General features: G+C 33.8%; 3 protein-coding genes across 8 annotated transcripts; 1 reads left to right on the forward strand and 2 right to left on the reverse strand.

Annotated features, from left to right (window-relative positions):
- Window positions 1-474: 474 nt before the first annotated feature.
- On the reverse strand, window positions 475-5,192 carry LOC150033391 (glutathione S-transferase 2-like). Its single transcript, XM_090306004.1, has 10 exons — window positions 4,906-5,192; window positions 4,699-4,801; window positions 4,510-4,566; window positions 4,248-4,333; window positions 4,081-4,152; window positions 3,720-3,773; window positions 3,442-3,517; window positions 2,703-2,764; window positions 1,886-1,945; window positions 475-713 (listed from the first exon to the last, which is right to left on the reverse strand). The coding sequence occupies exons 1-10, from the start codon at window positions 4,906-4,908 to the stop codon at window positions 606-608; spliced, it is 681 nt and encodes a 226-aa protein (XP_090162130.1). The 5' UTR covers window positions 4,909-5,192; the 3' UTR covers window positions 475-605.
- A 6,484-nt stretch (window positions 5,193-11,676) lies between these two features.
- LOC120087628 (large ribosomal subunit protein uL16) lies at window positions 11,677-13,129 on the forward strand. The gene is made up of 4 exons (XM_039044467.2): window positions 11,677-11,817; window positions 11,906-12,407; window positions 12,512-12,593; window positions 12,896-13,129. The coding sequence occupies exons 1-4, from the start codon at window positions 11,808-11,810 to the stop codon at window positions 12,962-12,964; spliced, it is 663 nt and encodes a 220-aa protein (XP_038900395.1). The 5' UTR covers window positions 11,677-11,807; the 3' UTR covers window positions 12,965-13,129.
- A 5,313-nt stretch (window positions 13,130-18,442) lies between these two features.
- ABCI10 (ABC transporter family protein) lies at window positions 18,443-22,796 on the reverse strand. Of its 6 annotated transcripts, none has more exons than XM_039044787.2 (8): window positions 22,563-22,796; window positions 22,324-22,407; window positions 22,040-22,211; window positions 21,282-21,368; window positions 20,001-20,126; window positions 19,788-19,910; window positions 19,121-19,329; window positions 18,443-18,689 (listed from the first exon to the last, which is right to left on the reverse strand). In XM_039044787.2, the coding sequence occupies exons 2-8, from the start codon at window positions 22,404-22,406 to the stop codon at window positions 18,653-18,655; spliced, it is 837 nt and encodes a 278-aa protein (XP_038900715.1). In that variant the 5' UTR covers window position 22,407; window positions 22,563-22,796; the 3' UTR covers window positions 18,443-18,652. The 6 variants fall into 6 exon arrangements, with proteins under 6 accessions (XP_038900715.1, XP_090162131.1, XP_038900713.1 ...); XM_090306005.1 differs by having other exon boundaries at window positions 18,443-18,705; XM_039044785.2 differs by having other exon boundaries at window positions 22,324-22,410; window positions 22,563-22,761.
- Window positions 22,797-23,996: the final 1,200 nt, after the last annotated feature.

The raw sequence follows: 23,996 nt of genomic DNA on the forward strand, positions 1-23,996 counted from the left end.
ATATCATTTCAAGTCTAAAAAGAGAGAGTAAAAACAAGTAATAATTATTCTAAAAAACAAGTAATAATTCCAATTTTGAAAGAAAATCAACACAAAACACTATCATTTCAATTAATAAATGAATATAGAAGGATAAGAAACAGACTACAGATTCTGTTATGTATGTCTTAAAGAACATAACATCAAAAGTCAGAAACCTTTATTAATATTATGGTTGAATCAATTTAATGTACAACCTGTTTGGATTGACTAGATAAAAGAATGTTTTCGAAAAAAAATCATTTTTATTTGAACTCTTTTGATAAAAGTATGTTTAAAATATACTTTGAAAGTGTTTCAAAAGCTATTTTGAATTGTTGACAAATCTTTTCAATTTTTTCAAACTTATTCAAAAAATTAAATATTTGAAAAGTTAAACCAAACACATCCGTAGTCTATTGTTCATATGTGATGGAATCAAACTATTCCTCAAGATTTTGAAAGGGCAGTTCTTTTTTCTTTATTACTTCAGCAACTTCATCATCAATAAAATACACCCCCCCAGACGCACGCAAGAGTTCAATATGATCCAGAAATTGAGAATGAAAGAGAAATACTAAAATGGACTAGGTAGAAGTTTGGGTAGCATCAGGCTGCTTTGCTGGCGCTGCATCTTGAAATGCTGCTATGCCATTGTATTCCTCATTCAACCTGCTTAATAGAGGAAATTTGGACTGCCAAACAAAATATAAACATTGCTTAGCAATTTCTATTCACAAGAGAGAAGGAGAATATCAATTTAATCTCTACCATAGACAAATGATTAATAAGATTGATACAGAGTAGTATCTATTTGGTCCTTAACTTTCAAAAACATATAATCGGCCCTTGAGCTTTCAATTTTGTGTTACTTTAAAAGTGTTCAATAGATGTCAAAACTTTCAATTTTTTGTCTAATGAATCCCCCACCTATTCAAAATATTACATTAATAGAAACTATAAACTTTCAATTATCTTGTACATCCATGAAATTGAAACAATTTAAAATATTGAATATGTCAAAGACCTATTAGACAAATAATTGAAAGTTTTAAAATCTATTTAGAAACTTTTGAAAGTTTGAGGACCAAATAAACAAAAACAAAGTTTAAGGAGGACTAAACTTGTAATTTAACCTAAAAGAAAATACCATATTTAAGCACTACAAGAGGCTTGGACTTTCCCAAAGTAACTACACTCCAAACTCTTCCCATCCCAAACCCTCTACCTATTGTATTTATAAGGTGAAATTACGAATTTTATCCAAGAATTTCAAGGGGGTGTTTGGCCCAAGAAGTTGGCGTTGAAGGAGTGGAGTTGTTAACAGGGCCAAGGAGTTAGTGGCCCCTAAAAACTCCCTGTGGACCCACAACTTCACAACTCTACTCTTGCCCTAAGCATCTCCAGAGAGTTTTCTCTAATAAGTCCTAAATTGAAAAAAAGTTTAATTTTATCGAATGTATAATCACTTTCCAAAGAACTCTTCATTCAAAAAACATATACCCCTTTTGTATCCTAATAATATCCCAGTTATTCCTAACAAAGCAATCTTCAGTATCTCGTTAATCAGTGAAGTAAACATCCATAAGATGATTGGCTAAAAGATTAGGGTAATCATAGCTTCTAATTCTAATAATAGCAATACTGTACTTCCTAGCTCCTATTGCTCTCTTTCTCTTCTTAACAAGGTTTGGAAAACGTAATTACGCAAAAGATAACCAATGAAGGTCTGGACTCTGGTCCTAAAATATTTTGAAGCAATAACAAACGGAGTTACACAAGGTATAATAGTACACCTTGTTATATTATTAATGAAGCTTTTCAGAGGAATGACACAAAGCTCTAATAAGTTAGGAACCAGTAATACCATGTCAACACTGAATCTGCTGATGGCGCCAAGAATTTGGGGAGCCAAAAACAAGTCCGCCTGCAGATGATAAGAAATGGTTGGTCTCAATAGATGCATAAAAGAAGTTCAATATAAATTACTCTTTCTAGTTCTGTAAACTTAAGAAATGTATTGTATTTTTCTTAGAAGAAGAAACATGTATCATTATAAATGGACTCTTAAAAGAGACTAAATTCAAAAAGGTTTACAAAAGAAAGAACTCAACTCTACTGAAAAGATATAACTTTTAACACAAGTATTCTATAAACTTATCCTATTTCCTTCTAACCACACTTTCTAAAGAAGGCCTTAAGAACATAGTTCCAAGGATTTTCTCCTTTCCTTTGAGGGAGTCTCTCTGATTGTTCTTAAGAAGCATCATTGAACTCTAAAAGGTATTTAAAATAGATTGCCAGCAAATAATCTGAAAATCACAGTTGGAGAATAAGTGGTCCAGAATCACTCTTTTTCTTTTTCTTTTTTTTTTCCCCTCCAGAAAATGTACAAGGAGAGAGAATTTGGATATGACAAATTCTACAATATATCATTTATATTCACCCCTTTCCAACAAACATACCAAGAAATCTATTGAATTATTGCAATACTGTCTCTGAATTATAAAATAGGTTAGGATCTGTGGATAGAGTTTCACAGAGGACTACAATAAAAATATCAGTGACCTTTAAACGCAAGAGCAAACTGCAAGATGATATTCAGATGAGGCAATCCCTTAGATTTTCTAAACAGAGCTATCATCTGTATCATGGATTACTCTTAAGCACAAACTCAAACTAACCAGAAAGATTTCGTCTCCAGTAGCATATTTCCCAGCATGAGCTTTTAGCAGCTTTTCAAGTGCTGAAACACATAAATGCAAAAATTATAATAATAAAATAAAATAATAATAATAATAATTAGGGAAAAAAAAATCAGCAATGTATAAATTAAGAGTTGAGAGACCATGAGCTTTTAGCAGATTTTCAAGTGTTGAAAGTGAAACACACATTAATGGCATAAAAATAACTGTTTCAGCAATTATATAATCAAGAGTTGAGATAACTGAGCTTTTAGCAGCTTTTTCTTTTTTTCCTCTCCCAAGTTGAGGGAGGGTAATTGAAGCTAACCGATAACAAGTAACCCAACTAACTAGACATCAGGTATGTAGATTAAAACTGGACATGGAGTGGAAACAATCGTTGTATATATGTCCCATATCCATTCCATGTGCTAAACTTGTCTTCTATAGGAAATTTAAGAGAACTAGTTCAGCCTAAGTTCTCTTTCTTATCACGCACCAAGTCCTTTTGTGGTCTGATTATTTAAAAAGGGTTGATTTCTATATATGACCAGTAAGTATTTGTCAAGTGTGAGGACCATCAGAGTTACCAATCAACAATCTTTTCTTTTCCAATCTTCATATCTTACTTGTCCAGAAAGTTTCTTCATGAAGTCTTCATATCTTACTTGTCCAGAAAGTTTCTTAGATTTCATCACAGCAGAGAATTCTTTAAGTTTCCATCACAACTCAAGCTTACCTGTAAAACCTTTTTCAATGTGATGTTGAACCCAACGAAGTTTCTCTGCTGGACCAGATTTTTCCTCAATGTACTTCTGTAAAGTGAGAAAATAATTCATTAATAAATAAGAATAAAAACCTCAAAAAAAGGAGGGGGGGGGGGAAAAAACAAGCAGAGGGAGAAAACAAACAAGTGAATGGAAAGCATTATAAATATAACATTTGAACCCGGGCCTGGAGGAAATAAAAGGGCACCAAACCAACTAAAATCCAAAAGAATGCATGTTGAACACTCACCAGAACAGCTAGATTTTGAAGAGGCTGTATGCTAGAAGAAACAATGTTTGCAGCCTGAAGAAAAACTTGGAGAAGTTATTTAATGTTGGTACGCAAACATACAACTGTGGCTAAAATGGTTCTCAAAATTTCAATCACAATCCTACATCAGTTATACTGTGATCAAGAAAGAATTATTAGATTCCCTCCAATGCGGTCCTTTAGCCACATAGCTTTTATACAACTGTAATGTAATTTTCTCAGACAGATATTAGTCGCAGCCCCCATACGAACAAGTTCCTCATTATTTTGCCGCATTTCTTGCCATTTGCAGGAACTAAACGTACATTAATCCCAAACATGATTAACAAACGCAAAATACCTGGTAATTAATAGCTCTTTTACTAAGATCACGAGGCAACAGAGGATGCTGAGGGTACTTCTCCTCCAAATACTGTAAGTTTAGAACAAGTACTAGAGATCAATTAAAAGTAGACAACTGAAAACCGCAAGCTAACTACAGATAATTTGGAAACAAAAAGCACAAACCATTAATATAGCAAAAGAGTCGGCAATAACAACATCCCCATCCACAAGAGTGGGTACATAACCAATAGGATTGAGCTTCTCATACTCTGAGCATCGGGTAAACAAAGTAAACGTAGAAATTAGCTTCAAGTTCCACAATTTCAAGCCGTTTATTTGAAAAGCAGAATAAGATTATAGAAGAATACATGCTTCCTCGGAAAGAAATGAGCAATTGTAGAAAAATCAAAATCAAGGATGCAGGGGGAGATTGCATAATAATTACCGGGAGTGAATTGCTCTCCCTTCAGTAGGTCAACAGCTTTGTACTCGAAATTTAGACCTAAAAAAGTAACAAAAAAGAAGGATACGAAGAAGAAGAAGAAGAAGAAGAAGAAGCAATCTCAAACAAGCAGCTGAGCTAACAATCGATTGGTAACCATATAGAAATGAAAACGAAGAAAAGAGGAAAGACCTTTCAAGTTTAGGGCAATTCGAACACGGTGAGAACAAGAGCTCCTCCAGTACGAGTAAAGCTTCAAGGGAGAAGCTGGGACCGGCGACGCAAGCGTTTCAGTCTTGAGTCGACAAACAGAAGAGGAAATCGAGTTAGTAAGCTAAGGGAATCAAAATCGAAAGAAAGCAAGATGAAATCGATTGAAAGACAGAAGGGATCATGAACCATGGTGATCTGATGAACGGAGAGTCCAAAGAATCAGAAATGAGCTGTTTGATTGAGAACGATCCCCGATTTCTGCACTTCCTCTAATCATCTCTACTAGTTTGAATGGATTAATATCTCATCCCAATTCCCTTCATTGTTTTTTTGACAAACTTTGGATTTTAGTATGGCTCTTTGCCAAAATAAACTAAATACATAGGAAAAATGGCAAAAATGGCAAAATCTTTAGGCTTGGATGGATTAGGATCTTAAGTACAACCCTCGTTTGAAATAAAAATTTTCTAAACAAGCTTTCCTACCTTCTTCCCATGTGTTTGAATAGTAAACACTATTCAAATCTATGGATTACATTTTTTTTTAAATTTAATTTAGGTCACCACTACTAGTGACCCAGTCGGCAAACTTCCGACAATCCTGACAATGGAAGTCCGATCACCGTTTCTATCCAAACTTCGATCGTCATCGGTCAACTTTGACCACCACCTCTGGTGATCGTGATCGGCCAACTTCGACGACCACCGTCGGCGACGAACTTCGACTAGTGACTCTGGCCAAACTTCGACTATCATCGACAACTTTGGAAAACATTAATAAAAAAAATTAGTATATAACAAACCAAATAAACTTGTATATAAAAATACTTCTAAGAGTTGTTGTATTTTTATTTTAAATCAAAAGTGTTTAAATAAAAAAATTTCTAATTCATTCCAAATAGACCCTTAGTTTAAAGATAATAATATTTTCTAAATAAAATTTTTTTCTTATATTTTTTCATTTGGAGTTTTTTTCTTTTTAATTATTATTATTTATTAGATTAACTTTTTTTAATTCGCTCTCTTCCCTTTGTTTATATGTTTACTTTACTTCAGAAAATTTCCTTTATTTATTTATTTATTTTTTCTATTTCTCTTAGCTATAAATCGATCACCACAAGGAGCATCCCTTATATGCTTTTCTTCTACTTATTATTACTATTACTATATACACATTTTTAATAAAAATTGAATAGTAAGGAGGAGTAAAAAGTAAATTGAACTAGATTTTTGCGTAATTATGTATATTTATTTAAATTATATGTGTACAAAACCTTACTTTAAATTAGTAAAAGAGACAAATGTTTGTATAACATTTTATTTCAAAACCTAATAAAATCAAAATATCAAATTATAAAACAATAAATTAAATAAAATTATAATCTTAATCAAATTTATATTTCAAAATTCAAAAAACAAATATTCTTCTAAATTTTTTCGATTATCTTAAACTCAACAATTAAAATAATTAAGATGACAAGTTTGAACTAATCTAAAATCTAACCACGGATCAAACACAAGAAAATGTTTCACAAACTCAAAATTTATAAATCTGTACTTCATTCCCAAGCTTCCTAAGTCTGCACTCCAAACACGGGTTTCTTAAACCCATACTCCTGCATTCCAAACACAGTTTTCTTAAACCTAGACTAGCTAAACCTCCAAGCCTAACCCACATGCTTAACATTCTCAGACTTAGCATTCCAAACCACCAAACGCCCTACGGGAAAATTGGAGGAAATAGCATGTCGTACACGTGACATGTATTTTTTAATCCTTAAATTATCTTTGGTATGGTCGATTAACCGTTTTTTCGAGTACTATATAATTGTTACACCATATATAAATTCTAAATAGAAATACCAAATTAAATTGTCTCTTATGGCTTGTTATGAGAATCATGTATCAATTTTCAAAGAATCGTTGGTTATGAGACTTCAACCTAACGAACTTAAGAGATGTCGGATTTTTCTCCCATTTTAAAATTTGAATTAGCGGTTTCATATCTTTAATTTGATTTAACCACTTTTTGAGACTATTCAAAATTAATTAATCTTTAATTTGTTTATCATCATTTTGATTTTAATTTTTAATATATCTTTAGATTTTATATTATTTTATTCGTTTTTTATTATTTTAAATTCGAATTACAATTTTTTATTCTCATTAGAATTTTACTTAATATTTTATACATATTATCATCTAGTAAATTATATGTTTCATTTAAATTTTATCATTTTTAAACATCTTTTATTCATTATCATCTTAGTATATTATATACTATTAATTCGTCTTTTTGACAAACAAATAAATATTCTCTTTTGCAATCTCGTTGTTTTTGCTAAGCCTCTACAACGAGTTAGGCTTCTTTCGTAGCTTATGTGATTGATGGAGTTATAAATACAGTGTAACGGTTAAAGCTTAAATGACAATAGAATTATGAATACAGTGTAATGATAAATAAACGAGTTCTCTTCTGATTATTCTCCTCTGAATTATATTTGAATTTATATTTTATTATCAAATTAGATTTTTATCGAATTAATCACCATAAACAAAAACTTCCTGATTTTTCTCTTCAGCTTATATTTGAATTAATCTTTTATTTTCAAATTTGATTTTATCTAACTAACTTTCGATTTCTTTAAATGTTTGTTATAAATTCAATTGTATATAAATACTTTTTCATGGTTGTATACATATCATTATCAAATTAATTTGATTTTTTTTCATATTTTTTTATGTTTTCAATTTTTCATATAGAAACACGTAAAAATGGTTAGTTGTACTTAAAAAGAAGCATATAAATGGGAAACATTAAATGTTTGAAACATGTGCGATATTGTTTATTATTAATATTATTATTATGTTGTTGTTGTTATTATTATTATCATCATTAGAAAAATTATTTTAAATGACAAAACTGCTAAAAATATTTACAAATAATAATAAAATATCCCAAGATTGCAACAGATCGCAATAGACTACTATATCTATCATGACACATATAAACATATATAGTCTATCGCGATCGATCATGGATAAACCTTGAAATTTTTTTATTATTTGTAAATATTTTGATTCATTTTCCTATATTTGAAAATAATCCTTATCGTTGTTATTATTATTATTAAAATAAGATAACAAAAAACTTTAAATCCCATCCTCTTCATCTTCTTCACTTTGCCCCAAAAATCTATTTTTCTCCTTCTCATGTCTGTAATCATTGGTTCAACAACCCTTTCTTGAATTCCATCATCTTGGCTAGCTTTGGGCGACCACCCTCGCCAAGTCGTCTACCTTTTTCACTCGCACCCATGTTTCCTACTTTTGTTTCCACTTTGAACACCGCTTTTAACAATGACGTTATGGGATTGATAGTGTTTAAAGTTAGCTTTCAAAATCCTATGAGCAAAATGATCACATGGAATGAAGACGTTGAAACTTCCTACAATTGGTTTGGTGTCAAATGCAATCATATTTCTAATAGTCACATCGTCTTGAAGTTGCAATTCCTTCAAAAACTCATTTGTCAACAACTTCATTGCTACAATCAACTTTGCTTTTTCTCGTCTTGAAGGAAGTCCATCGTTGTGGACATCCATAAGTTTCTAATGGCCCTCACCTCCCGATCATCATCTTCCCTTGCATATACGTGTTCTATAAACAGTCGGAAGCATTAAGAATCATATTGGGTGATTTTTAATTTTTGCTTTTGGAATGTTTAGATACTATATATTTGTGGTTTTATAATGTTTATGTAGAGTGTATATGTGGTATTCGAATTGGTTTTTAAGTAGTGTATCTTTGCATTCTCATTTGTACTTAATTTTGTTGTTTTAGGGTAGTTTTGTCATTTACTAATTAGTATTTATCTATTATATAAATTCATTTTGGTATTTTTATAATTTCGAAATCTTTTTGTCATTTTTCCAAATGAAACTTAAAAATTTGCTATTTCTCTTGTCAGTCTTTCCTAAAAATGAATTTTTGCCCAAATAAAAAAAAAAAAACAAATGAAATTTGACCTATCTTTAATGTCAGTCACTTATGAAAGTACTATTTATCCTCAAAATGCATGCGAGTGATTGACGCTCAACATTTATATTGTTTAGACCTATCCTTAATGTCAGTGACTTGTGAAAGTACTATTTATCCTCAAAATGCATGTGAGGGATTGACGCCCAACATTTTTTCTCATTTCTCCTTCTCTCGTTCGATTTCTTCCTATTGCTTCTTCCTCTCTTCGTACTCAGATATAACTCTACGTTTTATGCTCGACTTTTCTTAAATTAGCGATATGCCTTCTCTTGAATCAAAGATGGAAGCCAAACCATAAATCAGTGTCTCTTGATCTGCACTTCATCTTTTTCTTATTTTTATTTTTTAAATCAGTGATATACACTTCTTCTTCTCCTCCCAAATCAAAGATAGAAGTTGAAAGGTAAATTAGAGCGAAACCAAGGAGCGAAAGAAAGAAGAAGTGCAAGGCCAAGGAGCGAAAGGAAGAAGAAAGAGCAAGAATCCGAATGAAGAAAAAAAAATGCTGATTTGATGAGAAAAAAGATGGAGTGCGAGAGAAAGGAAACCGAAACGAGAGGAATGAACGAGAATTTGTGAGAGCATAAGATTTTGTGAGTGTTTTGGAGTCAAATCGGTATAATCACATTCGGTTGACGTAAGCAAAAGACCATTTTTCGAATGTTTTTTAACCATGGAAAATCATTCAATATATTTTTCTTCACGAATTCAAAAGAATTTCCTCTACGCTCAACTAATTTTCTTCGAAGGTTTTTCTCAATTGCAAAGTTAAAAGTAAAATTCTACGTGTGTGTCAAAGTAGGTACCAAAGACCTCAGGTATATCATGACTACACTATGAAAATACATTCATATGGATGTAGCAGGTAATCGTCTTGATATAACTTCAATGATTGAAAATCCAAATCTTGAAACATACTTATCACTTTTGAACACTTAAAATCATATCCAATCAATACATGATTTCATAATAAACATAAAACATCCCAAACGTATATGAAATCAAACTTCATTTAGAATCATGAAAATTTCATTAAAAATTATAATTAACAAAAAAACACAAATACTTAACACTTGCTTAAAATCATATATAATATTAGTTTTTCATAAAACTTCATAATACTAGTTAAATAGTGAATAGTTTTTATTAAAAAACCACTCACCAAACTTCTAGAATGTAAAACTTGATCATAAGTTACTCTAATTTCAGTTTGCCATGGAATACCAATTTCGTCACTACGTAGATAGTTACTTATTTGATCACCCACTTGAACCAAATACAATAAATTAAACCAACTCATTTACCCAACTTAATTCCATTCCTCAATTCAACTCTCTCTCATTTAACTCCCTTCTAATTTTTAAATTCCCTGAAATTTCTCATCTCTCTTCATTTAATCGATCTCTTACTCTATTCTCACCAGCAAGTTCCCTCGAGAAGTATTCATGCCCCACAAGCGTTTTAGACCGAAGGCCCCCTCTCTTCCTACTTGTTTTCTTGTTTGTATTATAGGGCTCTCTGCACTCTTGGAAAAAATCTTTATTTGCTTCTTATGGGCTTGATATTAACCAGCATTGCCTTTTCATATCTCGTCTTTTTTTTTTTTACAGATGATAGTATTACTTTTCTCAAAGTTTCGAAGGATAGTTGAGATACAATCAAGAAGTCCCTTCAATGTAATGAGATGACGTTGAGACAGACCATTAATCTTGATAAGCATGCATTCACGATAAGGATGAACTTGAGTAGGGTAAAAAATGATCAAGTTTGGGATTAAACATTACACTTCCCTTAGTTATTACCTTGGTATACATTCTCAAAATGGTTGGTATAAGAATAAATTCTTTATAAGACTCAAAGATTGTGTCCAGAGACTCCCAAAGGGTGGAAGGAAATCTCTTCTCTCTTAGGGGGAAAGAGATACTTATAAAAGTTATTGTGCAGGTGATGGCGAACTACATAATGAGATGTTTTTGTTAACTAAAAAACATTTATGAACAAGATTATAAGTCTTGTGCAAGGTTTTGGTGGAGCTCTTTTGAAATTACGAGAAAAATTATTAGAGGAGTTGGAAGAAGCCTTGCTTGAATAAAGGTGCTAGAGGCATGAGATTTAGAGAGCTGAATCTATTTAATCAGGCTAAGCTTGCAAAGACTAGTTGACAAATTGTTAGGAACCTAGAAAGCTTACCAAGGAAGAACGTTAGAGGTCGGCATTTTAAGGGTGATTTTCTAAACGCGTCATTGGTTCTAATTCCTCTTTAACGTGGATGCATAATATTTGAAAGAGAATTCTCTTTTCTCAATGGTTATAGGTGGAAGATGGAAAAATAGAAGATACATCTCCATTGCCCAAGACCGATGGATCTATAAATGTGGGAATCATATGCCAAATTTTATTCGGGATGACTTTGGAAGAAAGAGGATTAAAGATATCTTGAACAAGAATGGGACATGGAAGGAGAATATCATGGTAAAGTTTTCGTTCCAGTTGATAGAGAAGATATTATTAATACCCAATCAGGAAGACCTAACTCAAAAGATGAAGCTATCTAGAGTTTGGTGAAGGGCATGTAACGGCCCATAATGATGGAACCCTCACCTTTTTTGTACTAAAAAAAAGTTGTATGATATGAAGTTTATGCCTTTCTCCGACTCATAATGGTTAGCTTTGCAATTACTAATTGCAAAGAGGTATTTTTTCTAAAATTAAAAAAAAAAGGCGAAGGGTTTTAATGTAACTTTGTTTTCACTCTAGTTTTTTAATTTAGTTAAAAGCCATGGACTAAGCACGCTTATTTTTTAAAAGTTTGAGGCAAAACAATAATATTAATAATTTTCTCTAGAATTGAAAATAAAAAATGAGAAAAAAATATAAAACGAAAATGAAAAAGAAAAAAATTGTATGATTTGCAATTGGGCCTTTTCCTAGCCCGTAATAGTGGGCCTTTAGGTTTGCTTATCATCTCCGGAAACCCTACTTTATAATCCACCTTCATCTTTCCTAAACCCTAATCTAGCAGTCGAAGTTTTCCAACAGCACAGAGCCATGGGAAGAAGTATTGCTCTCTCAATTCTACCTGCAAATTACAATTCAATTGGGGATTTGTTGATTTGTTCTAATTGTTTTTGCATTTGATTTTGTAGGACCTGCTAGATGTTATCGTCAAATCAAGAATAAGCCGTATCCCAAATCGCGATTTTGTCGCGGTGTTCCTGATCCCAAGATCAGGATTTATGATGTTGGAATGAAGAAGAAGGGCGTTGATGAATTCCCTTTCTGTGTTCATCTTGTGAGTTGGGAGAAAGAGAATGTTTCCAGTGAAGCTTTGGAAGCAGCTCGTATTGCCTGTAATAAGTACATGGCGAAATTTGCTGGGAAAGATGCGTTTCATTTGAGGGTTAGAGTTCATCCCTTCCATGTTCTTCGAATTAACAAGATGCTTTCATGTGCTGGAGCTGATAGGCTCCAAACTGGTATGAGAGGTGCTTTCGGTAAGCCACAAGGAACTTGTGCAAGAGTTGCCATTGGTCAGGTTCTTCTTTCTGTTCGATGCAAGGACAGCAACAGCCAGCATGCTCAGGAGGCCCTCCGCCGTGCTAAGTTCAAGTTCCCTGGTCGTCAAAAGATCATTGTTAGCAGGAAGTGGTATGCCCCTTCATTTTGATATCATCTGATCTATATTAAGTTTCAATTCCCCTCCATTGGTTGTATATTTGATTGAATCATGAATGTTCAAACTTCTATCTCAGGGGATTCACTAAATTCAGCCGAGCTGATTATCTCAAGTTTAAGTCAGAGAACAAGATTATGCCAGATGGTGTTAATGCAAAGGTATTTGATCCCTGATAATTGCATTTCCGTTTTAATCTAGGAGAATGAATCTAATTGTAGTTAGGTGAGGGTATTTTTCCTTCCATTTAATGGGAATTTGTTGCATTTAATTTTGAGCTAAATAGCATATTTATTTCCTAGAAATGCTATGAATTGGGGCTTCCTTGTTATAGCCATTAGGACCATATTTTTAACTGTGATCTATTATATTTCCTGGTTGTTCATCGCTTGTGTTTGTTTTGAGTTGCATTGTTCTTAAATTTTTTGAGTTAAACTCATGGTGTGAAAATTGGACTGTGCAGCTTCTTGGATGCCATGGGCCTCTTGCAAACCGTCAGCCTGGAAGAGCTTTTCTACCCCAAACTGCCTAAGCTAAGCTAGTTAAATTTCCATTTCTAAAATTATGTGGAATTAATGTCGACATTATTAGTATTACCATCGTCTCTGTTTGAACATTGTGAAATGAGCGAGTCTCTTTTTTGCCTTGGTTTATTACTTTTTGATATTGGAATGAAACTTCATTTCTTTTGATTTTATACCTAGTTGCTTAAGAAAGTATTTGTTTGTTCTCTTACAGAACCTTGAACAGATAGGTTTCTTTTATCTGAGGTGAGTCTGTTTAGAGTCTGTGGTTCATCAGAATTACCATTTTCTAAGTCAAGTCTCAATCTTTATACATTCTATTTGCACCATGAGATAACCAGAAAATAGCTATTGAAAATGATTTGAGGTGGTAAATGAAAAGTTATTGAATGATTTTGATTAGGCATAACCACTATAAATTATCAAAGTTATACTACTAACAGATGAAAATGCATTCACCTCATTAAGGTTCGGTTTGATCTCCAAAAATGATAATCCATTGTTGATGTTAGTTACAGTTCAGCATCAAGTTGTTCCCTGGTTGTTCATTTTAGCTTGTTCATTCAATTTAAGATAAGTGGAAATTGACCCAACTCATTGAGACATGTCCTCAATTAAAATAATCTTTGAATTGGAGGTGTCATTCTCATTCCTTTATCTTTTTCTTTATTAATAGTCTGACCACTTTTCATTCTTGACATTGTTTTGCAGTCAATTTTTTTTAAGGTCTCCAGTTCAAAGATTCTTTTAATTGAGATATGTCTCAACCAATTGAGTCTTATCGTTTAAAGTATGATAGCATATTGAAGTATGCTCTTGTATTGTTGACTAGGATATCAATTTGTCACTACTTCACTTATGCTGAAATATATGATGCCTCATAGGCTTTAATTCTAAAATTGTTAACATTGTACCTTCTATTATTCTCCTCTCTTTTTAGTAACAAATGGAGTGGTGATAGTACTTTAGATGATATTCTATCTTAGTCTTTATATTTTAAAATGTTTTGATTTATTATTGTATTTTTAATAAATCTTAAATTTATTATTGTATTTTTAATAAATCTTAAAATTAATCCTCATAGATAGTTTGACGTCAATTTTATGAAATTTAGTAAAATAATAACAATAGTTTTCATTCAAAATTAGATACAACATGAATGTGTTTTCAAATTTTATAGATGAGAGACTAATGGAGACTAACTTTGTTTTGAAAAGTTCACCATTAACTAATTGTTAGAGACTATTTTAAAATTTATTAAAAATTCTTAAATTAAATTAAGTCATTTGAAAGTACATAAACTAAAATAAATAAAAATATAATATGTACAAAATAGTTAAGCTCAAATATATTATCCCTACCTTGAATGTATTAAATAAGCTATAGCTCAATATCTTAAGATATGATAGACTAGAATAAAAATTGAATGCATAATTCAAGGGGTAACGACAAGATGATATACAAAGAAACAAGTTCTTTGGACTTGTTTGATATGTCCTCTTTGATAATCATTTAATTTTTTATTTTTACATTTTAAAAATTAAATTTGTAATTACTAATTCTATATGTTGATTTCTTTCTTTTGCTAATTACATTATCTATGACCTCTCCTAGATCGTCAGTCGAAAGAGTTTTACTATTTTTTGTTTATCATATCCTTTCGTTAAACCATAGTTTTGAGTGAAATTGGTACATATAGATACAATTAAATACTAACAAATTAAGTTGACACAAAAAAGATGAAAGTTCACCCTCTAGCCTAAGTGTTACTAGACTATCCTTCAAGTTTCGGGACAACTTGAGGACCTTGATTCGTTTTTCTGTTGGAGATGAGCGTCATTGATCGATGTGATTTGATCTTTGTTGGAATGGGGTCCTATCTTCAATAGTTTGGTATGATGGTCATTTAGATGCAAAGGTTGGTGACTTTCTCTACTCTAGTGGGACTTGAGCTTAGCCTTCTAACTTCGAAGAACTAAATGAACTATTAGAGTAGGTTCAATTATAGTGCTTGAGGTTATGAGGGAGGATTGTGTGATTTAACTTCTTTCTTGTTCTAGAGTATCTTCTATTGCTAGTGCTTGGACGTCCTTGCGATTGTGGTGCCTTGGACTAGTCTCCTTTTGTTTGGAGGTAATATTCCTAGATACTCTTTATTGCATGGCTTGCTATCTATAATCAGTTATAGACATGGGATCACATTAATAGGTGGTGTTTTAGTATTCCTAGTGTCTGTGTTCTTTGCACTGATTGAGTTGAGTCTTGAGACCATTTATCCTTGAAATGACCTTTTAGTCATTGTGTTTTGGGGGAGGGGGGATCACTTATGGCGTAAGATCTAAAAAGTTACATGGTATACTGTTATATATCCTTTTTGGAGAGAGCGTAATATTTGTATCCATAACTTACCTTGCATCCTGTCTAAGTGTTTAGTCAATTTGTTGTCTAAGGTTTTTCTATGTTCTTAAGGGTTTGGGGCTTCTATTGAGGGGATTCGTATAAGCTATTCTCCTCAAGACCGAGCTTGTTCTTTTGTGTGTTTTGTTATGCCTTTGTTGTTGTTGGTTTTTTTTTTCTTTCATTTTAATCTCTTCTAGTCGTGTTGCACTTGTGGCTTAACCTCAAGTTATGAAGTCAACTTCTATTTATTGCTATTCAATATATTTGTGGAAAATAAAAAACCAAGGTTATTATTTTAAAAAATATATATATAAAGGAATGATTTGAAAATTGTAAGATTATTTGAATATGATGGGAAGCATTTAGAATAAACATCGAAGTACAGTAGATTCAAAAATGGCAACTTGTGGGATATTATAACCACTGAAAGCAAAATCCAAAATCAAAGATGGGAGACTTCGAATGCTTTTATAAGAAAGTCTCAAGTTGAAATTTGGTGATAAATCCACTACTAGACAGATACATATAATATAATTTTTATAGGTCAAATTTCGATAATATTTTAGGAACCAACCTCTTCTAATAGTTGACTCTACTTGAAGACTCTTCAAAATCTATTTTCAAACTTCAAGGGTAATTAAAAATCAAATTCAAACTTTGATGACCAAGGACCAAACATGTTATGTAAGTTAGTTGTAGCATGTGAGAACAAAATATTATATAAAGAGAATGAATATATATATCGAAAGAAACATACACAAGAATGAATAAGTTGTCCCCACAAACCACGGGTCCTTTCAACATGCATAAGCTAAGCACGCTTAACTTTAGAGTTATGATTGAGCCGCCGAAAAGGAAAGTACACCTTGTTGGTATAGATAGTAACTTTCAATTCTTTTAAGCATTTCTTAATCATACTTTCATGTCCTCAGAATCCCTCTCATTCAGATGTGATATCGATTCATTCATGTACCCTTCCTGAACTCGGGTTGTTATATGCCACGCTTCCGTTCGTCGACAATGTGCCTAGCCGAAGCTGTCGTCGAATGCACACCAGAAGACAGATCCGTCATCGACTGCATTCCCCGATCGTTTTTGTCCCGTCCGTCGCTTGACCCTTGTTTCCGGTCGTTAGCTTCGACCGCCTCCAGTCGCTCGACCGCGGGTCTCCAGCCACGCAAACGTCCCAGCCGCGCGAGTTCTTCTTCCGCCTCTGTTCGTCCGCCGCACGTCTGTGTTCCGTCGATAGCCGAAGCCCAGCGCGCGTTAGATTGCTCACCTCGTTCGATTGCACACTAGAACAGTGTCGATTGTTGCCGATTCGTGGTTGGTTTCGCCTGATTCTTTTGTTCAGGGTAAGTGTCGGTTCCCTTTTGGCAACCCACCGTCTTTTGAGATTCTTGGACCTAATTTGTGATTGGTTTCAGGAATGTGCGGCGGTGAAGGAAGTTCTCGAGTGGAGTAAGGTCTCGTTTTGGGACAGTGCGTTATCCTGAGGTAAGTGGTTTACTGCTGGTTGCCCTAAGATTTTGATAAGCCTGCTGAGGAATTCTTATGCCATATCTGAAATTGTGATGAAATCTGTTATGGATATTTCTGCTGAATTCGATGTGCTGAATTTGAAGTATTCATACTATGATGAAGTTGGACGTAAGGGTTAAGAGGATACTGTGATAAGGTGCATGAGTAAACTGGGGATAGTGGGCTAATGTTGATGTATGAATAGACTGTGTTAAGGCTCGATGTATGAGTAGACTGTGAAACAGTTGAAGTATGGGTAACAGAGTTAAAGTTTGATGATGAGTCATGACCTTGATTGCATGACGTAGCCAGAGCGCAGGGGAATGCCGGGACCATCAGAGGCCGAATCCAAATTCCAAATCCTGGACCTTGGGTGTTACAAATGGTATCAGAGCGGAACCTCTCCCAGTAAGATGTGGTTCGAGGACGAACCAAACGGAAGCTGGTGGGCATGTAACGACCTGAGTTCAGGAGGGGTACATGAATAATCGATATCACATCTGAATGAGAGAGATCCTGAGGACATGAAAGTATGACATAACCAGGAATCCAGATTCTGAATCCTGGTCTAAATCCTGGGCCTGGGGCGTTACACGATGTGGAATCCCCACAGGGATCTAATAAGGAATTCCCCGCGAGGAATTAGTAGGGAAATCCTCGTTGGGAAACAGGGAATGGGGCCCCGCAGTCCCCGTTTCCCCGACGGGGATGGGTGGAATTTCCCCAATGGGGCCGGGGATGGGGGCCCGAGTCCCCGATCCGATCAGGGCAAGGAATCCTCGATTTGACCAGGTATGGGGTCAAACCAGGGATTTAAATCGGGTCCCCAGTCGGAGACGAGGAGGCAATCCTCGCCTCGTCCTCAACCCCCGATTTTTTTAATTATTAACCTATATAATTATTATTATTATTATTATTATAACTAAAATTAGAAAAAAACTAAAACAAAACTTTTATTTATAATTTTTTCTAATTATATATATATATATATATATATATTCTAATACTACTAAAACAGTAGCTAAGCTACCGTTTTAGTTAATTTTTTTTTAATTTTAATTTTCAATTTACAATTTAACAATTTTAATAAAATAAAATTTTAACAATAATACTAAATTATCGCATAAAATTTACAATTTTAATATAAATACTAATTTTAGTTAATTCTAGATAATAAACATAATAAAATAAAAAAACAAAGATTTTTCTCTGTGAGGGCCCGAATACCCGACCCCCAAAACGAGGAATGGGACGGAGATGGGATTAAAAATCCCTACGGAGACGTGGATGGAAAATGCATCCCCGCCCCATCCCGGCCCCATTGCCATCTCTATGTAGAAGGCATCAGAAGAAAGAAAAACAAACAAACAAAGAAGTCTGGTGTATATAAAAGATAACCCTTTTATGCTTTTCATCAAGCAAAGGATGATTCAGAAAACCATCAAAGTTCAATCACATTTCCGAATGTTAGGTCTTTGACGAGACTTTGGAATCTTAAACTTTTCCCTTCTGACAAATCAAGACAATAAACAAAAATAAGAGAATTTGTAATTGAGATTTATGTATTTAGATCATCAATCATCATTCACTTTATTTTAATCTCTGTTGAGAAGATGATTATAATAAGAAGAGATCCATACAAATCTCATAAACTTCCTCGAAGATATATCAACTCATTGTATAGATCATTTGTAACATGAGTTCCAACAATAGACTTCTAAGTTCTAACACTACGAGTCTACTCTACTAGCTTCTCGATGTCACAATGTCCAATGTCATGCACCTTCATGGATCTCTTCACTTAAATCCAACCTGATTAATATTCAGACTCCACAAACAGCAAACAAAAAGTATTCAACCAAATCCAGACATGTGCGAACTTACTTTAAGAAGCCAATAAATTGCAGCTGATAAAATGTCATATGATATAATATTAGGCTAACAAAATGCATAGTATATCAGAAGCTAATTGCAATAAAACATATGAAGATACAACCGATATATAGCAGTTGATATATTCATTAAGGTTAATTAGATGGAAACAGAAACAGAAAAACCAATATAAAAACAAAGTTCAGTAAGGAAAGGACTTGAATGGTATAGACAGAGTATGAGCTTACTTCAATATGTAACAAAATAATGCAACAACAAAATGATTTTATTATGTAACAAGATGAAATTATGTACTGAAATGTTATAATAATGTGACAAGGAAAACATCAAGTGAGAGAAATGACACTCACGAATAGTAAATACGCTTGATATAATCTGATTGTTTTGTTTGGATGAAACTTTGGATACTTGCCACATCACCATGCATGATGACTTTTCCGTCTTCCATGTAGATAGCGCCATCTGCATACTCGAGTTCTTCTAAACGATGGGTCACCCATAATGCTGTAACGTCTTCTGAATTGTGCAAAGAGTTCCTAACTGCTTTGATCACCCCCATCTGATTTAGAAAAGAAAATGTTGAAAAAGGAAAAATAAATAAAAGTTCTAATCCTAGAAATGAATGCAAGAAGGGGTTTTTGGTTTTTGATTTTTAGTTTTTGAAAATTAAGTCTATAAATACTCATTCCACCATTAAATTACTTGTTTTATTATCTACTTTTTACCAGTGTTTTCAACAACCAAGCTACGTATTGAAAAAAAAAAAGTAGTTCTAAAAACTTGGTTTTGCCTTTGGAATTTAGCTAAGAATACAACTCTTTTACCTAAGAAAGATTCAAAACATAGTAAGAAATTGAGAGGAAATATATCTGATCATTCCAAGCCCTATCACATGGGCCACCTAGGGAGTGGGTGGAGATCAGATTTGTTTGCAAAAATCAGCACAGCATGTCAAATTCTACCATTGGGATTATGTGATGGAAAATTCATAAAATCTGCTTATATGATATCAAATACCTGATCGTTCTCATCAAGAAATGTGGTCAGTTCATCTAATAGAAGCACTTTACATGCTTCAGCCAAAGCACCAGCAATGGCAACTCTTTGCTTCTGACCGCCACTCAGCGTTTGGACGGATCTCTGAGGAACAAGAATAAAGAATTTTCAAACTAAATTCTGCAGTTCTTAACAACTTTCAATTTTGATAAACTACAAATATATACGGCTTGCCTGAAGGTAGCCAGACATGCCAACTGCACTGAGAGCTTCCAAAACCCTTGATTTAACTTCATTATCGCTCAGATTTAACTTACCGAGGCCAAATGCAACATCAGCTTCCACAGTAGGCATAACTACCTGGCAAACAAAAGAATTATTTGCATCAAATGTTTATTACAAAAATACAAGCAAAAAGAAAGATGAAAAATCAGTACAACTTTTTTGTTTGCAAGAATGCCATATGCATGTTTGAAATTCAATAGATTTTCCAAGGCTGGCAACTTCGCTATTTCTGTTTCTTTACTATCTTCTAAGGATATATTTTAGGTCAAAAGTCAACCTAGTCCTTGAATTCATTCGTGTTAACACTAAACTATCAAAAGTTTCAATTATGTCCTTAAACTTTTGATATCGATTTAATAAATTCATACCACTAACATTTTTACTAAAATATTAACATAACTTACCAATTAGACTAACATGTGATGATTTGTAATGACGTGACACAAGGGACTATGTCAACTAAATAAGATAAGGGTAAAACGGCAGAAAAATCTGGGGGGACGGACAAGCTATAGCACGTGTATTTTATCCAACTAGTCCACTCTCCCAGTCCCATGCTACTTGCTGCCACATCATGTTAAATGATTACTCCATTGTCCAGTCAATATGCCACATCAACATTTAAGTAACAATGGCAACAAGAAGAATTAATTAAAATCAAATTGAAAGTCCGTAAATGTAATTGAAACTTACATAGTCTAGAAACTAGACAGAACTCACCATCAAAGTTCAAGACTTCCAGGCTAAATTTGTAATTCAGCTAAACTTAATTGGTGAATTAGCTAATATTAAATTTGTTTTGCATTTTGATCCAAAGATGAAATTAATCATGTTTGAGTGAGTATCGGTCATGTATTTCTTTGCATGAGTTAACACCCTACTTTTCCAGTGCTTTTTCTGACAAAGTCCATTCTTCAAACCAATGCACTGGCATTAAATTTTGAAGATGATTTCAGAAATAGAATACAGAAAGCCTCTAGAGGAGGGATGAGCTGACTATAGCTAGTAGTAGTGACTAATATAATAACTTTCAAAGCTAAAGGCTCTGATGCGAAACCAACTACGTCATAATAAACCAACAATTACTTCAAGTGCAAGAACCATGGTTAAAACAACAAATATATACTTAAAAAGAGGAGCTTTGCCATAACAGTAAATTCTCTTTCAAGGTGCTAAATTCAGCTGCAATGTTATCATACACCAACTGAAGGTTAAAACGGTGAAGGTAACCTGATAGTCTGGGTTTTGGAAGACAAAGCACTTTGGCTTCTTGACGTATACTGCACCAGTTGTTGTATTCAAAAGACCAGCCAATACCTATATAGGTGAACACATCGAGGACTTATAATAGAATCATCTTGCAATATTGAGCTACAAAAGTACAGTGACATATTAGGGCCCATTTGATAATCGTGTTAAATTTTGTCCTCTTTTTGGATCACGAAGAAATGCTATCATAAATGGCAATACCTGAAGAGCTGTTTCAAGAAAAGCTTGAAATGTAAGAAAGATACCCTCTAAAGTTGAAGGTTCAAAGCTTGAAATGTAAGAAAGATACCCTCTAAAGTTGAAGGTTCAATGAACCTTCAACTTTAGAGGGTATCTTTCTTACATTTCAAGCTGGCATTAGAATAGGTGGAACCTCCACAGAGATTAGTGTTATGGCACTTCACCATATTAAGCAAGATACAAGAAGAAGTTAAGGATTTTGAACTTGTTTGACAAATCGCTTTCAGATCAGAACAATTTCTAATTTGTTTTCAAAACTGTTAAATCCAAAGTGTATTATGCGTAGAGAAGTCACTATTTTGTGTTTCTTTTAAAGAATAGATATCAAACATGTATGGCCTCAATCTAAACAACAGATAACTTCTTTAAACTATATATATATATATATATATATATATATATAATCCTAAACCAGGCCCCTCTATCACAATCCAAATCCTTCGAATCAGAAAGGGAAAACGTGTGAATCTTGGTGATACCTTCAAGAGAGTGGATTTTCCACAGCCATTAGGTCCAAGAAGCATCCAAAATTGTCCCGAAGGAATCCGGAGTGAGCAATCCCTAAGAATAGGTACATTTTTTCCCTGCCTTGTCGTGATCGAGAAGCTGAGATTGCGTCCCTCAATGGCTATATTTTCAGTAAGATTTATCCTGCACAGGCACAAGAATCCAGCGAAATAGAAGGATGAGAATGGAGAGTGAATTAACGGAAAGAAAAGTAGGAAGAACTGAAAATGGAATAGCATTGAGATAGTGCTGGAACCTCGAGGGGGAATTGGAGAGGAGAGGAGAAAGATGAGGAGGCGATGGTGTAACAAGATTGAAAGAGGAACTCTTCAAAACCATGCTGCTGCAGAAACAGTGGAGAAAAAAATTTAATTCTTCGAAGTGAAAGGCCTTGAAGATTGAGAGTGATCGTTGAAATAGTCATAGTGTTCGGAGGTGGGTGCGGCGCTGCTCCACAGAGGAATGAGAGAGAAAACGGAGGAAAAGAAGGCTCACCGGCGGCGACGTACGACGGTTGGACGAAGACGAGCGACGGCGTTCGACGGTTGGCAGGCGTGGCGGCGGAAACTGGTCGGCGGAGGGGGCGCCTGGTTGTCGTTACCGTGCTGGAGAGAGAGACGGGGAGCTGCCGCGTTTTCTCCTATCCTTTTTTCTATCTAAGGCGGCCGCGTTTGATGTGTCGTTGTGTTGACTTAAAGTTTAAAATGCAGAATTACATTAATTAAAAATAAAAATATTTAGAAATATAATATGTAATGTTATAAACCTAATTCAATTTCTTTGAAAATCAAAATATGTATTATGTAAAGTATTATAAATTAAATTAGGTTAAATTCAAGTTTGGTCCCAATGGTTTGGATAAAATTAAAAGTTATTCATGTGATTTTAAAATTTCGAGTTTAGTTTTTATTGTTTGATAGTCCATATGGTTTGTTAAATCCCACACCATAGGGACTATTTGTTGGGTTTTATGCCCTAAAACTCATAAATAGTAAATGTTATTAATTGACCACCATCAATAAAAAGTTATAGATGTTAATTCAATAAATGTTATTGTTTGTGTTGTTTGTCTATTTTTGTCTTAATAACCCTAAATCCAATAAACTAACATCCAAGATTGCCTTATGAGTTTTGAACTATATGTGGAGACATACATGGATCAATATTCAAGATACAATTTGAAGGGTCTATAGCATAGGGATAAGGTTGGGTACCTTATCCTGGTAACACTATGGATACGACCCGCTTTGTATTTGATACAAACACAATGATCCAAGCGTTTGTGTAGTTGGCATGCGAGTGGTTGCATAAGACTAGACCACGAATAGTAGCCACTATATGTAACACCCATAACTAGTTAGGTTCTTATTTCAATTGGATGACCTAGGCAACTTAGTCTTAATCATGAGCATATTATGAACTTCTGTTCACAAGGGATTATCTTTTGATTTGTATGGGTGGGGGTGACCAGTTCAATAACTCAATATGCCTTCCATTTTTGGGACAAGACCGAGTGGGGAGCTTGAAACATAATAATACAATATGGAATTAATTCCTTCTTGCCTTAGGCGTAAGTAGATGAGTGTTCTCCTAAGTGATGTCTCTGCGACTTGAATAAAGGGTCCTACCCTTTCATTGGTTCGAGAGAGGTTTCTGTTTATTGGTCGAACCATAAACAGGTTGTTCATTGGAGGAGCACTGGTACTTAAGGAATTAGAGGTAACCCAATGGTAAAACGGTAATTTGACCCAGTTAGAGTTACGAACACTTGTGAAGGACTAACTTACTGTTATTGGTCTATATTTGTGGACACAAAAATATATCTGTAGTGAGAAGAGTGTAGCTGTGGGTCTTTAGTGGATTATACCCACAGTTAACGAATATTGATTAACTTGGTTAATGAGTTTAGCCAATTAATCTCATATTGTT

The sequence above is a fragment of the Benincasa hispida genome, chromosome 10 (genome assembly GCF_027475165.1).
Source record: "Benincasa hispida cultivar pf3 chromosome 10, pf3_genome.v1.1, whole genome shotgun sequence".
Lineage (NCBI taxonomy): Eukaryota > Viridiplantae > Streptophyta > Magnoliopsida > Cucurbitales > Cucurbitaceae > Benincasa > Benincasa hispida.